Source organism: Columba livia, chromosome 18 (genome assembly GCF_036013475.1).
Source record: "Columba livia isolate bColLiv1 breed racing homer chromosome 18, bColLiv1.pat.W.v2, whole genome shotgun sequence".
Classification (NCBI taxonomy): domain Eukaryota; kingdom Metazoa; phylum Chordata; class Aves; order Columbiformes; family Columbidae; genus Columba; species Columba livia.
Window position 1 is genome coordinate 8899162 of NC_088619.1, and position 13871 is coordinate 8913032.

Sequence of the window (13871 nt, forward strand, 5' to 3'; positions counted from 1 at the left end):
CCCAGCCCCTCGGTGTCACCCTCACAGGGATGATGTGCCCTCAGTGCCACCTTCATGGGGACACTCTGTCCTCTTTACCCTATTTTCTGTGCTGGATGAGGGTAACATGGGCATGAAGCTGCACCTGCACCCACCCCAGTCCTGCCTGTCACTTGCCAGCCCAGAAGTTTGGCCAAAAATTAAGGTCTGAGCCCAGATGCTCCTACTCCTGGGCACCCACCTCGCTCCATTCCTCTGGGTCTTATTTAAGATTTGGCTCCCAGGGCCACCACCCCAAGACACTGTCCCCACAGCCCCTGTCTGCTCCCTCTCAAAAGGCATTCAGGGCTTCAGTGCTTAAATAACCACACAGCACTGGCCACTGCCTTGATCCCAGCAGCCCCAAAAGCAGTTGAGGCAGAGAGCAGAGCAAGAAGAAAGGTGGGAGAGAGGCCACGGGGACGGTGCCGTGCCCGGCCGGACGTGGATCCAGCACAGCTCTGCTCCGCTGCCACTTGGTCCTACCCTCACAGTAATTAAAGGAGCTAAAATAAACAGGGACAGTTTCATCCCTGCAGGGATAATTCCTCCTCCCCGGGTGGTGTGTGCCTGCGGGGCTGCCCCAGAGGTTGGGGATGAGGCAGCCGAAGTCAGCAGGTTGGAAATGGAAATTTCTCAGGAAGGGAGAAAATCGCTTCTTTCTGGGGCGTAACCAGCCCTCGCCTTCCAACAACTTCATTTGCTGCTGTCGTGTCCCTAAATAACTCCTCCAAGCAGCTGCTGGGAGTTTATACATCTCCTTCACCTCTGCTCCCCTCCTGGCTTTGAGAAATGGGCTCGTGCAGCACTAATTTCCAAAGCAACTCACCCAAACGGAGGGAAAAACCTCTGGCCCCATGTAGCCGCTGCAGGACCCTGACATCACTGCCAGCCCTGGCACAGCTCCCGACCATGGGCAAAGCTTTGGGGGTGCAGAGCCCTGAGAAGGTTGGGTGTCTTAATGCTGGGAGTGGAAACCATGAGCCTCTGGTGGGTCTGGAGCCAAGGATGCGCTTGGGGTCCTTTTGCAGAAGGGGTGATGCACCAGGAGGGAAGCAGTTTCCTGGGTGCAGAGGGGCTGGAAACCCACTCCAGTGACCCCTCAGCTTAGTACCCCAACCTGGTCACCATCCCTACCTGGGGCTGGAGAGAAGAACACATGAGGTAGGAGAAGATGTGCCCAGGAGAGCAAGCGGCGACGGGAGAGAACACACAGGGACCAGTGCTCGTGCTCATCCAAAGCGCTGAGGTCAGCACTTTCCAGAGCCATCTGTTCCCCCCGGCGCAGCCCAACTCACCCCGGCTCCCGGTGCCGCAATTCGGTGATTCACGCGGCGAGGGGCTGGGGGTGGTGTAACGCTGGACACCGCCTCTGCGGCCACGCAAACGCCAGGGATGGGGCTGGAAAATTATTTATTAGCCACGCTGCTGAAACGCTTTTTCAACCATTTTTTTCTCTAGTCGCGTAAGCCGGCAGTTAAACGGCAGCGCAGCCCCTCGCTGCTGGGCCAGAGACCTGACTCAAGCTGGTTCTTCCTTTATTCCAGAGCACAGGTAACCTCCTGCTTCACGGGCTCGAAGTGCTGGTTTGAAAAGTCCAAGCTCGGCAAGCAGCCTGTTAGCAAGCCAGCAAGAACCTCCGCACTTGTCTCCTGGGTGTAATTGCAAAATGCAGCTTCGACAGACATTTTTGGGGTGTCTCAGACCTGCTTCTTCCCTGTATCACTCCAAGCTGCCCATGCAAGGCAGGAGATCCAGGGCAGAGAAGAGCCAAGCCTGAAAAAGCTCTGCAGAGCAGGGAAACTGAGGCACAGCAGCACAAAGCAGCAGCGGGAGGTTGCAAAGACACAGCTGAAGAGCATTTACCGCACACCCTGATGGGCGCTCTCTCTGCTCCATACCCACCCTGGCTGCCTTGGAGAGCAGCACCCAAAACACCAAGAACGTGGGGTGCAGGAGGATCCACGCAGCCATGAGGCGAAACCTCCCCAGCTGCTGATCTCCACCAGCTTTGTGCAGCCTCATTAGCGCTGAGCTGAGCCAGAACTCATCAGAGCTGGGAAGTCCACGTTAAGAGCTGCCAGCCGCGACTTCCAGCTTTTCAGGCCGGCAGACGGGTGTCATTCACACCATCGCCCGCCTGGCTCCTCACCAGCTGCAGAAAATGGCTTTGGAGACCGGAGGGCAAGGGGGGCGCTGCCCAGAGACGCTGCCCCACTCGTCCACCAGGACGGGGACACACCGGGAACAAACATCCACAAGGCTAATACTGCCTAAAAGCAGCACCCAAATGTAAACAGGGAGCCTGCTCGGTCACCCCCCCAGCCCCACTCGGCCCCTTTGCTCCCCGTTACTGGCCTCCCAGCGCCACCTAACGACACAGCAACCGGGGAACAAGGACCTTCCTGGGGAAGCTGGATGCATCCTGGTCCCGGGATGAAGGATGGAGAACAGGGACAGGGAGGCAGCAGCACACGCGCTGGGGCTCGGGGATGCAGGTGGCAAAAGGGAGCTGGAGGTGTCAAATAAGGATTTACAGAATCGTAACAATCCTTCTTCTGCTCATGAGGCTCGGTTCTCCATCCCTGCCCTTCGCTAACCTTGATCATCCCACAGCTTCCCCACAGCCCAGAATTAACCCCAGGGCCTTGGCCAAAGTCAGGGTTGGGCAAGGACACAGCTCAGCAAAGCAAGACGTTCCCCTTAATGTGTTATTGCAGCCCAAAAACTACCCTGAAGCATCACCAGTTCAGGAACAGCCGTTTGCCGTGCTCCGTGCAAGCACCGTGGCCTTATCACAGCTACAAAAGCTCCCCGACATCAACATTCACGGTGACGTGAAGAAAACCCTGGGGACAAGCCAGCTTGTCTCTTCCCAATACTTGCAGATTTGATGCAACAACAACCACCCCTTCTCCATCACATTTCTGGCTGGGTGATCTACCAACACGGCTGCTCCCCACCCTCAGTGCAACCCCCTCACCTCCACACCCCCCTTTCCAATGCACTTTATTCGCCTTCGAACCCGGAGCTGATGTAATCTCCTGCTCAAGAGTTCAGCAGTAAAACCGCATCAGCCGCCAGACGTAACGAGAGCCCCATCACACGAGCAGCTGTTCGACAAAAGCTTTATTGCTCGTTTGCGTACGAGCTCCCAGTATTGCATTTCCTGAGTTTCTTAATGAGCTTGCAAATGAGATTTAAATAGAAAAGAGAAAAAAAAAATTAAAAAGGGGAAAAAAAAAAAAGAGAAGCCACAGATCTCCCTTGCCTGAGGTCAGACCAGTGATGGGGTGGGAGCGCAGTGCGTGGTGGGCATGTCCTCTGCAACGGGAGAGGGCTCGGTGGTTAAGCGTGGACCTAAAATAAGCCCTGGCTGGATTTATCCTCTGCTTCCATCACAGTGCCCGATCTGTTTCTGACACGCAGTCACCAGCAACTGCCACTGTCACCACTTACACAGGTCAGAGAGGGGCAGCTGTGACCCTGCAGGGAGCACAGCAGGTTGGGGACAGCGTGGGTGGCAGGACGGCCAGGGGAGGGCACCGCACTGACGTGGCCCCTGCGCCACGGATAAAAAGGAGATTACGGCTCACAGCTTGTAATCTGGCTTAAAACCTGTCACCATAGTCAATTTGGACTAAGAGAAGCATTTAATAAGCTTCAAAACACAGGCCAAAAAAAAAAAAAACAACAAACCCAAACCAACAAACAACCCACCAGTGAACGAAGAGAAAGGGCTCGAGGCATCGCTTGCACCAGCCAGCACTGGCAGGTACCAACCAACACAGGATCCCTCCTGATCCGGAACAAGGCAATTACACACTCATTATCCCAATCCACCCCACGAGCCAGGGCCCGGGCTCTGCCGGGGCTGAACTGCGGGAGGTGGAAAAGCGAATTAATGCCCTTGACTGTTTGTTTAGAGCTCACAACGAAGGGAGAGCGAACGGCCCCTCCCGAGGAGCTGCCCTGCCACAGGACATGGCACAGGAGCCGCAGGGGCTCCCAGCTTAAGTCAGTCACAGACAAAGAACCCAGGTCCAATTTGGCTTTCCTGTAAGGATTTATTAAAAAAAATAAAAATAAGAGGCCTGCTCAGGCATGATGACAAGGCAACAAAGCCATTCGGCTTGAGGTTTAAAGAGGAGGCAGCAAGACACGAGGAAGCTTCTCTCCATGACTTGCCATGGGGAAGCTGCCCAGCCAGGGCTCCTGCCAGGAACACATCACCCCATATCTGTGCCACCAACTCATTAAATGCTCGGCCAATTCATTAATGCTCAAAGGACCCGAATGACAGTATCACCCCAGGGGCAGCAGCCAGCTGCGGAGACACAGGACCAGCCGGCAGCCTCAGGTATTTTGAAACACGCACTTCAGGAACACAGAGTTCATGCATACAAGTGCCACACGCCTCACGGAGCGACCACCAGCCCCGGGAACAAGCCTTGTGCTCCCAGGCCATCTGTAACCCGCTGGTGTGACCAGCCGGACCAGCGCCACTTTCCCATCACTGCTGCTTTAGTGACCGATCAGCCGCAGCATCTCCTGAGGATCCACGATCTTCTCCCGGGGTTTGCCAGCAGCTTTGCCTCTCGCCACTTCGGCAGCGTCGATCTTCTCCCAGTCGGAGAAAGAAACGGGACGGACCCCTGGGGTGACAGCGAGAGACAGGAGGGAGAAGTTAACCAAGTAAAAAGGAGTTCAGCTTCACCCCCCCGTTAGCAGGGACCTGCCGAGCGAGCAAAGCCTGCCCTTTCCTCACACAACGTGAGACTTGACCCTGGCAAACGAATAATAATGATTTTTAGCACCACGAGGAAACGGATGACAGGATCAATCAGACCTTTGCAAGCCGTAACAATGGTGAGCACGGTCTCACCTTGGGGGACAAAACGCTTCCAGTTCCCTCTTAAACCTCAGACAGTTAACGAGGCAAAACACACACACTTTAATTGAATGCCTTTAAACACAGCAACGGCAAATTACTCTCTTGGGCGTTTTAATCTTTCCCCCAACTTGCCATGAAGGATTGCTGGGAAAAGCACTCCAGAGCAATAGCTGGCTGTCTGGGCAGCTGACAGTGACATTTTACCCAAGGTCTGTGCTGCTTTTCACAGCCCTTCCCAGAAAGGGGTCATCAACCTCAGCAATGGCATGAGTTCAAGGGAAGTAAAGTTCTGCTCTCCCTGGACTTTGGAGCAACAAAACAGCAGCACAACACATTTCTGTGGCTCAGCCTCTCCTCCCAAAAGTATCTGATAGGACTTGCTGCACCAGGACACCCGGATCCAGGAGGAGTTTGGCTCCATCACACCCTGATGCCGGCTGCTCGGCCCCCCGCACTCACCTCGGCTGCACAGGATGCTCTCCACAGCCCCAAAGCCTTCTCTGGAGGTGGCCACGTCCAGCACGCCCGCCTGGAGATCCTCTAACACGGACTGGGCAGTGTCGAAGCTGTCGTTCATGGTGGTGATGATGACGCCGGTGGGTCCCCTCTTCACCCACCCGCTGCAGTACAGACCTGCGCAGAGAAGCCAGGCTGGGTCTGGCACGTGGACACAGACCCTCCTGGCTGCCCCTCCTCACCCTGTCCCCAGGTGTCACATCAATAGTTGGACTCCGTGATCCTGAGGGTCTCTTCCAACCAAAATGATTTTGTGATCAAGCTGTGGACATGGCCCTTCAACAGTGCTGTCACAGGAATTTGGGCACCTGCAGCCCAGCACTACGCAGCTGTATGGGCTGTGTTGCTTCAGGAACAGACTCCAAGGCCCAGTAAAACCAGCCTGTGCAAAACCAGACACACCTAATGCGAGCTGGGGACAGGCCAGGTCTTAACACCTGGCAGCGGCAGCTTCTTTCCTCAGTTTCCACTCTCTGAGGTGCACAACCACCTTAGAATCATAGAATCATTTTGGTTGGAAGAGACCCTCAAGATCGAGTCCAACTGTTACCCCACCCCTGGCACTGCCCCATGTCCCTAAGAACCTCATCTCCACGTCTGTTCAACCCCTCCAGGGATGGTGACTCCACCACTGCCCTGGGCAGCCTATTCCAATGCCTGACAGCCCTTTGGGGAAGAAACTGTTCAAAAGATCCAATCTAAACCTCCCCCGGCACAACTTGAGGCCGTTTCCTCTGCTCCTGGCGCTTGTTCCTGGGGAGCAGAGCCCGACCCCCCCTGGCTCCAAGCTCCTTTCAGGCAGTTCAGAGATCAGAAGGTCTCCCCTCAGCTCCTGTTCTCCAACTGAACCCCCAGGTCCCTCAGCCGCTCCCATCACACTTGTGCTCCAGATCCTTCACCAGCTTGTACTGTGCCCTTGGTGAACAGAGTTTCCCGTCCCAAAACCCCCAGTCCACCATGTGTTTCCCTGTGGACACAGACCTGGGACACCCTCTACTCTGCCTGAGCTGTTGGGGATAATGCCGCGCTGGGTGTCAAAGGGCACGGCCGGGTCCAGGGGCAGGCTCCGGTAGCCAATGCTGCTGAGCACCAGCCCACACTCCAGCTCCTCCACGTCTCCTGTGGGGACGGCTTTGGCAGAGTCACCTGAGCCCTGGGAGAGGGAGGAAGAAGCTGGTGACCACCAGACAGTCACTTGATCATAGAATCAGAGAATGTCCTGAATTGGAAGGGACCCAAAAGGATCACTGACTCCAACTCCTGTCCCTACACAGGACAACCCCACAGTTCACACCGTGTGTCTGAGGGTGTTGTCCAGTCTCTTCTTGAACACTGTCAGGCCTGGGGCCGTGACACCTTCCTGGGGAGCCTGTTCCAGTGTCCAGCACCCTCTGGGTGGAATCTTTTCCAAATGTTCAACCTAAACCTCCACAGCACATCTTCCTGCCATTCCCTCAGGTCCCATCACTGGTTGCCAGATACAAGAGCTCAACGCCTGCCCCTTCTCCCCTTGTGAGGAAGCCATAGACTACGATGAGATGCAGAGCAGCAGCCTCCTTCTGTCCCCTTTGGCATCCTTGACCCCTGGGTATCTGCTGAAAGCCCTTTTGCAGCAGCAGCAGCGCTCTCTTTAGAGTGGGAAATGCTGTTGCTGGTGGGACCAGCTTCCCCAAGAGCCTGCCAGCAGCCACCCCAACCAGCTGCGGAACAGCCAGCTGCCTATGGAGAGATCCCCAAGGGCTGCAGGAGTCCTGTGCCATCCCAGCCCCCCAGGAGCCCGTCCATACCTCCAGGTGGGTCAGGGACAGGCGGACGCCCCTTGCCCGCCTCCCGTCAGCAGTGGGCAGCACTGCCTGGGGGCTGCGCTGGAACTTCAGCCCCCACTCCCGGGGGGCTGCTGCCTGCACCTCCACCGCCTTCTCCCCAGGCTTCTCCAGGGCTGTTTTGATCATCAGCTCAGTCAGTCGCTTCCTGGGCCTGGGGACATCTAGGAAGAAAGTGAGAGCTTCAGGAGAAGAACTGCAACAAAGGCCCCTCGGGACACGGGGCTGAGGCCACGTCAGGGCGGTTTCAGTGGTACAAGAGCATCTGTTTGGAGTCTGTCATGCAGACCAGACTCCAAAGACTTTGAGATGACAAACTGCAAATCAAAGTGACCAGGAAAGCTCTTGAGGCTTGAGGTCAGTGGAACACACAAATCAAAGCCTGTGGTTTTGCTGTCTTGCTGGTGCTCAGAGGCAGCAGCCTGTGGAGAAGAGCAAGTCTCTGGACACCCTTGAACTCTAGTGTTTTCTTTTTAGCTCTGTAGGAAGCTCTTTAATCAACAGCCTTGGGATCTCTCCTGCAAGGTTCTCCCAGCCCTCCCAAAACTCCTGCCTTCATCACTCCGTGCGTAAGCATCACTCCCCAGCAGCAAAGTGAGACAAACAGAGAAACAGGCTGTTCCCTTGCCTTGGTGGCCTCCTAGGACAAGCCACATCATGGTCACCCGGGTTTCAAACACCGTGCATTAAGCACAGGTCAAGAGTACATGTCTCATGTACATTCTGAGCATCTCCAGATCATTCTTGGACGCTCATCTGTCAAGGTGAGTCCCTGTCCAGAGAAGCATAGAATCACAGAATCACTTTAGTTGGAAGACCCTCAAAATCATTGAGTCCAACCGTTAGTCCAATGCTGGCACTACCCCATGTCCCTGAGAACCTCATCTCTGCGTCTGTTCAACCCCTCCAGGGATGATGACTCCACCACTGTCCCAGGCAGCCTTTTCCAATGCCCGACAGCCCTTTCTGAGAAGCAATTTCTCCTAATATCCAATCTGAACCTCCCTGGTACAATTTGAGGCCGTTTCCTCTCATCCTTTCACTTGTACTTGGGAGAAGAGACGAACCCACCACCCATGCTTGGCACACTTCCATCACCTTTCACAGCATTTTCCAGGCCTGTGAAGTCTGCAGGGTTCAGAACAGGTCTGGTACCGGGCAGGTTTATCATCTCCCGCAGCTCCTGGGAATTGCAGGCAGGAAGATGTTACCTCCAGCACAGAGAGGTCACCAACAGCCCCAGGACAGAAACCAGCACATGGGTGCAGGACAGGGGACGACTGTGTTCCCCACCCGCCCCCCAACCACCTCTCCCCACCAGGGACTGGGGCTCAGCACTGGGAAACACAGATGCAGCCCCAGCCGTACCTTGATGGTGAAAGCAACTTGGAGAGGTCCCCTCCTGCCCACCAGCCAGACGCGCTTCACCTTGCTGCAGGCCAGAGCTGCCAGGGAACCCTCAGTGATGTCTGTTTGCTGCAAGACAGAGGAGACAGTGGGCCAAGGGCACATTTGGGGGACCTGGGGGGAAGGCACAGCCTCTGAAGGTGACAAATCTGCAGAAAAGTAGGCTGGGCACATGGAGAGCCTGGGTGAGAATGGAAAACATGTCACCTCCTTTTGCACAGAGCTCTTTGCACAGCTGGTCCCTCAGCACTGAATGAACAGGGTGTTTCAAAAAGATGGATCCAATTCCAGAGACATAGTGACTTTTGGACCCCTCCTGTGGGCTGTGAACCCACAGGGTGCACCCAAGAGGCAACAGCCTCCCCAGAGGAAAGATCCCAATGACAGGAAAACCTGAGGCTTTGCCGAGATGGATGAAAACCAGCACCCACCCAGCAGGGAGGCAGTTTGGGCCCCTTCGCGGTGTGGAATATCACTGTGCCTCACCCTGAGGAGATGCAGTGGGGACAGGAGGATCCGGGCAATGTCCAGCGCCACGTTGCCATGACCCAGGATCAGCGCTGTCTCGCAGCTCAGGTCGGGCTTCAGCTGTGGGGAAAGACCCATCCACGAGCAAATCCACCTGGACTCCGTGATGTCCACCCCCTTGGACCTGCTCCCACCACCCAAATTCCCTTCTAACCCTCTTTTCCTCCAAAAGAGGTGGTGCAGACAGGAAAACTGCACACCAGCAAGACACGGCAACACAGCCACTCTGGGCACCCCAGCTGATCCCTCTCACCCTCTTCCCATGACAGCATCTCTGGGCCCAGGGTCTAGTTCAGCCAAAAACACCTCCTCAGGCCAAAGCAGACCATCATCAGTATCCAAGTTCCCATCTGGCCTGGCCAAAACGTGCTGCCAACCCACGGAGCCAGCTAATCCGCTCTCACTGATGTGCAAATTGTTCACATTTCTACTGTCTAAGAAGGATTTAACGTGGTGCTTGCTAATCTTTTCCAATTGCTGGGCCTTTCAGGACTTAATCTGGAGCTGAATGCCTGTGTTGGGATGCAGGACGGGGAGGAAGGGCAGGGAAAGCATCGCTGTACTCACGTCCCGGTTCTCGGGCAGCCCGTTGTACCAGCCCACAAAGGCTCTGGCTGAATAAACACCGGAGAGGTTCTCCCCTGGGATCCCCAGAACGCGGTTATCTTCAGCGCCGTAACTCTGAGGAGGGAGCAGACACAGTCAGAGATGTCACTGTGCACAGGGTGTGATACCAAAGCAAAAATCTCCCCTTCCAGCTCCTGCCAGGGACCCTGCACGGCTGACAACCCTTCCCAAGGGACGGGATGTCCAACAGAGGGGCTAAACACAGCCTGAGCACCAGGACTTCACCCAGCCCATTCTCCTGGGCTCCAGAGCCAAACGGGACCTCTTTGGGCCAAGGCAGAGCACTAGCTGGGGGCTGAACAGGTGGGACACATCCCTGTCAGGCTGAATTTGGGATTTGCCATCACAAGGAAGAGGCTCTTCAACCATTACCCCTTCCAGCGGGGTTTTGGAGACCTGAATTTTTGAAGCACACACTCCCTGCAAGGCTTTGGACAAGACTCGTAGCATCTGAGCTGTCCCAAGACTGGGAGGAGTTTACCACAGCAATAAAGCACCCAGAAACACCAAATCCAAACCCTCATCCTGAAATCCCAGAGGGAAATAACCCCGAAGACCTCTCCTGTGATTTTTGGGGGGCCGGGGCAGCCCCAAGGCGCGGTACCCACCAGCACCACGGCGTGGTAAGCCTGCTGCAGCTCGGCCACCGTCACGTCCCTCCCCACGGTGACGTTCCCGTAGTAGGCACAGCGCTCCGAGCGCGCCGTCTGCGTGAAGGAGTTGATCACGTTCTGCCGAGATCAAAGACACACCGGGGAGTTACATCCCAGCCGGGGACAAGGCTGCTGCTGGCAGGAGGTCCCTGTCCCTGTCCCCCCTCAGCCTTGAAATGCTTCTCTCCCTCTCTGGGTCAGTTATTCTGAGACTCTTATCTAACAGGCACAAATAATTCACCAGGAGATAAGCGCAGCTGCCACTTGGCACTCTTTCCACCACCCTTTGAGGAAAGGAAGATCCCTCTTTTGCACCCACCCAGTGACAATGGGACCCTCCCAACACCTTCAGATCCTCTGAGTAAACCCCCTTGTAGGAGAAAACTCCTTCCCAAAGGTGAGGCTGGACAGGGAGCCCCACCAAACCATCAGATGTCTCAAATCACCTGGCTGTGGCCTTGCTGGGTGTCAGCAAGGACAAGGAGGAGACTTGGACCTCTCCAGTGTTACAGCCCCACACCTCAGCGAGCCTCAAGGCACCACAAAGGACATGGACTCCCTGCCCTGCACCCACCACCATCATGTTCACCTGCAGAGCTGAGCCAGCACTGACCTTCACTTCAGGGTGGTCTGGGGCCACCCCAAACCGGACGAGCCCGAAGGGAACAGGCAGCTTCTCGTAGATGTCGACGTGGGCTCCACCATGGTGCTGTGAGAGAAGGGTGTCACGTGTAGGGGACAAGGACAGAGAGGCCATATGAGCCCAGCAGCTCCAGAGGGACATGCAAGCTTATGGGCTGCTGGGGAAGGACAGGGCAGGAGGGGATGCACCAAAAGAGGAACAGAGGAAATGGCCTCAAGCTGCGCCAGAGGAGGTTGAGGTTGGATCTTGGGAACAATTTCTTCCTGGAAAGAGTTGTTGGGCATTGGAACAGGCTGCCCAGGGCAGTGGTGGAGTCACCATCCCTGGAGGGGTTGAACAGACAGAGATGAGGTTCTCAGGGACATGGGGTAGTGCCAGGGGTGGATTAATGGCTGGACTTTATGACCTTGAGGGTCTCTTCCAACCAAAATTATCCTGCGATTTTATAAGATCCTGAAGTCAGAAACATCCTGTTCCAGACTCTTCCACGTTCAAGGTGATGCTGGACCTGCTACTGCCAGCTCAGAACGCGAGGCTGAGCAGAGAACGTGACCCCAACCACCACCAAGTACATCTCGCGGGGGGGTCCATCCTCCTGCCCACCCACAGCCCCTCTTCCACACTAACCCAGTGGCTCTTGGGTATGCAGGGGGGCTGACAGAAGAGCCCCCACTCTGGGTGCTGCTGGACCCACCAGGCCGTCTACCAGCCCCCAGCAGAGATGTCCATGTCCTGAGATCCCCCTGAGCTGAGTCACCTCAGGGTCGCAGCTTTAGCCAGATGTTTTGCTACAAGGCTTTTGTTATTGTGTATTTTGAGTCAGCCTCTTCCCGGAGATTAAGCAGCCCTAAAATTTGTCCCTGAGGCTTAGTAACAGCTATTTTCCAACACGTATCGGAGACAACACAGCATGATTTAATGACGGGGTTAAGCTGCTGCATCTCTGGTGGGTGTCAGCAGCCCGGTTCAGCGCCTGGGGCTCACTTCCCAACAGAGGTGTGCCCACCCAAAGCATTAACGTTCACAGACACTGGGCAAAGGGCCACCCGCGTGCTTTAGAATCACAGAATGTCCTGAGTGGGAAGGGACCCACAAGGATCATCAAGTCCAGCCCCCTCCCTGCACACGACAACCCCACAGTCCACCCCGTGTGTCTGAGCACATTGTCCAGTCTCTTCTTGAACACTGTCAGGCTTGGGGCCGTGACACCTCCCTGGGGAGCCTGTTCAGTGTCCAGCACCTCTGGGTAAGGAACCTTTTCTGAATGCCCAACCTGAACCTTCCCTGGCACATCTTCTGCCATTCCCTCAGGTCTCATCATCAGTCAGAGAAGAGAAGGGGTCAGCACCTTTAATTCCCCTTGGGGAGGAGGGAACAGGGGACCAGGTGCTGCACATTCCCTTTAACGCACAGTTACTGTCACTCTTATGGGGTGACACCAGCTCTAAACAAGGCAGATTCTGCTACTTAATTCTAGAAAAATCACTTGGGCTCAACTTGCTGGTTCCGCCTGGGTGGCCTCGGGGAGGGCAGGGACAGGAGCAGCTGTGCACACCCCAAGAGAAGGGGTCAGGAGGACTTTGGGGGGTCTGTTCTTCCCCAAGCAGCCCCTGACACCACACACCTGGCTGGAGTGGGGCTGGCAGCCCCCAAAACCACTTCCCACCCCAGTCAGACCCTGCCATCACCCACGCCCAAATTCCCCCGGTACCTTGAGGATGTGCTGAGCCGTGTAGAAGCCAGCGGGGCCGCTGCCCACCACGCAGAGCCGGGGCAGCGGGGCGGCCGAGGACAGCCAGCGCCGGACACCTGCGGGGGACAAGGACACGGGGGACGCGATGCCACGCGGGTCGCTGACCCCACGCCCGGCCACCGCCCGTCCCGCCCGCCAGCACCCACCGCGCGGGGCGCGTCCCCCCGCACCAGCCATGGCGCACGGCGCTCGGCGGGCACGGCCGGGGTTATGTACCCACCGGCGGCGCGGCCCCCGGGGCGGGTCGGGGCGGAAACGCCGTGCCCGTGGCCTTGAGCTTGCGGCTGGGCCGGTGGGTGGCTGACGGCACCGGAAAGCACCGGAACCGAGACACCGGGGCTTGTGGAGACCCCGCACTACCGCTCCAGAGCACCAGGGACGGCTCCGGAGCTGGAGAACGAACCTGCCGGGCACGGATCCCGCAGCCGCTCGGACGCACGATCCCGATTCTTCCCGCCCCGCCTCCCCCCGCAGCCCCGGTACTCCGGGACACGTGTTCCGCCCCCCGGCGCCGGTTGACCCCGTGACGCCCCCAGGCCCCGCCCCTCACGGCCCGTGACGCCGCCAAGGCCCGCCCCTCACCGCCCGTGACGCCGGCGCCCCTCCACCACGTGCCGCCCGGTCCCATCCCGGTCACCGCCGCCGCTGCCCCGCCCCTTCTCCCCGTCGACCAATGGCGAGGCAGGAGAGCGTCACCCCGCCCACACAGCGAAGCGTCGCCCCGCCTCCACGCCGGTAACCAATAACAGCATGCCGTTGCTACCACACATGTCCGGAAACGAGCGATACCATAGAGAGGTAGGAAAGGCAAGGCCGTCTCGTGGCCGTCCGTGCCGCCGCTCTCTATGGCGAGGCCTCCGCGGTACCCTACCTGCCTCCCGCACCGGCTCCATCCTTGCGGCTGCTAATTGCGTGCGCCCCTTTATTGCCAACACTGATTAACTGCGAGGGTCTTCCGGTGGAAGCCGAAGCTCAGACTGATTTTAACCAGCCCCTTGCACAGCTGTCC

The 13871-nt window shown here is 57.0% G+C and overlaps 1 protein-coding gene across 3 annotated transcripts; it reads right to left on the minus strand.

Moving 5' to 3' along the window:
* Positions 1-4065: 4065 nt before the first annotated feature.
* On the minus strand, positions 4066-13571 carry FDXR (ferredoxin reductase). 3 transcript variants are annotated; one of them, XM_065034900.1, is made up of 12 exons: positions 13445-13571; positions 12821-12918; positions 11080-11175; positions 10422-10544; positions 9754-9867; positions 9145-9246; positions 8620-8727; positions 8350-8434; positions 7216-7415; positions 6410-6581; positions 5372-5545; positions 4066-4673 (listed from the first exon to the last, which is right to left on the minus strand). In XM_065034900.1, the coding sequence occupies exons 1-12, from the start codon at positions 13488-13490 to the stop codon at positions 4543-4545; spliced, it is 1449 nt and encodes a 482-aa protein (XP_064890972.1). In that variant the 5' UTR covers positions 13491-13571; the 3' UTR covers positions 4066-4542. The 3 variants fall into 3 exon arrangements, with proteins under 3 accessions (XP_064890972.1, XP_064890970.1, XP_064890971.1); XM_065034898.1 differs by lacking the exon at positions 13445-13571 and adding an exon at positions 13009-13054; XM_065034899.1 differs by lacking the exon at positions 10422-10544.
* Between the last annotated feature and the right edge of the window lie 300 nt (positions 13572-13871).

What these genes read in the sequence shown, in the direction of transcription:
- FDXR (XM_065034900.1), bottom strand. Translation starts at nt 13,490, where the DNA reads ATGGGACCGGGCGGCACGTGGTGGAGGGGCGCCGGCGTCACGGGCG. An exon ending in GGGCGCCGGCGTCACGGGCG is followed by an intron (nt 12,919 to 13,444) that starts GTGAGGGGCGGG and finishes TGTCCCCCGCAG; the next exon opens with GTGTCCGGCGCTGGCTGTCC. An exon ending in AAGTTGCTTTCACCATCAAG is followed by an intron (nt 8,435 to 8,619) that starts GTACGGCTGGGG and finishes TGCAATTCCCAG; the next exon opens with GAGCTGCGGGAGATGATAAA.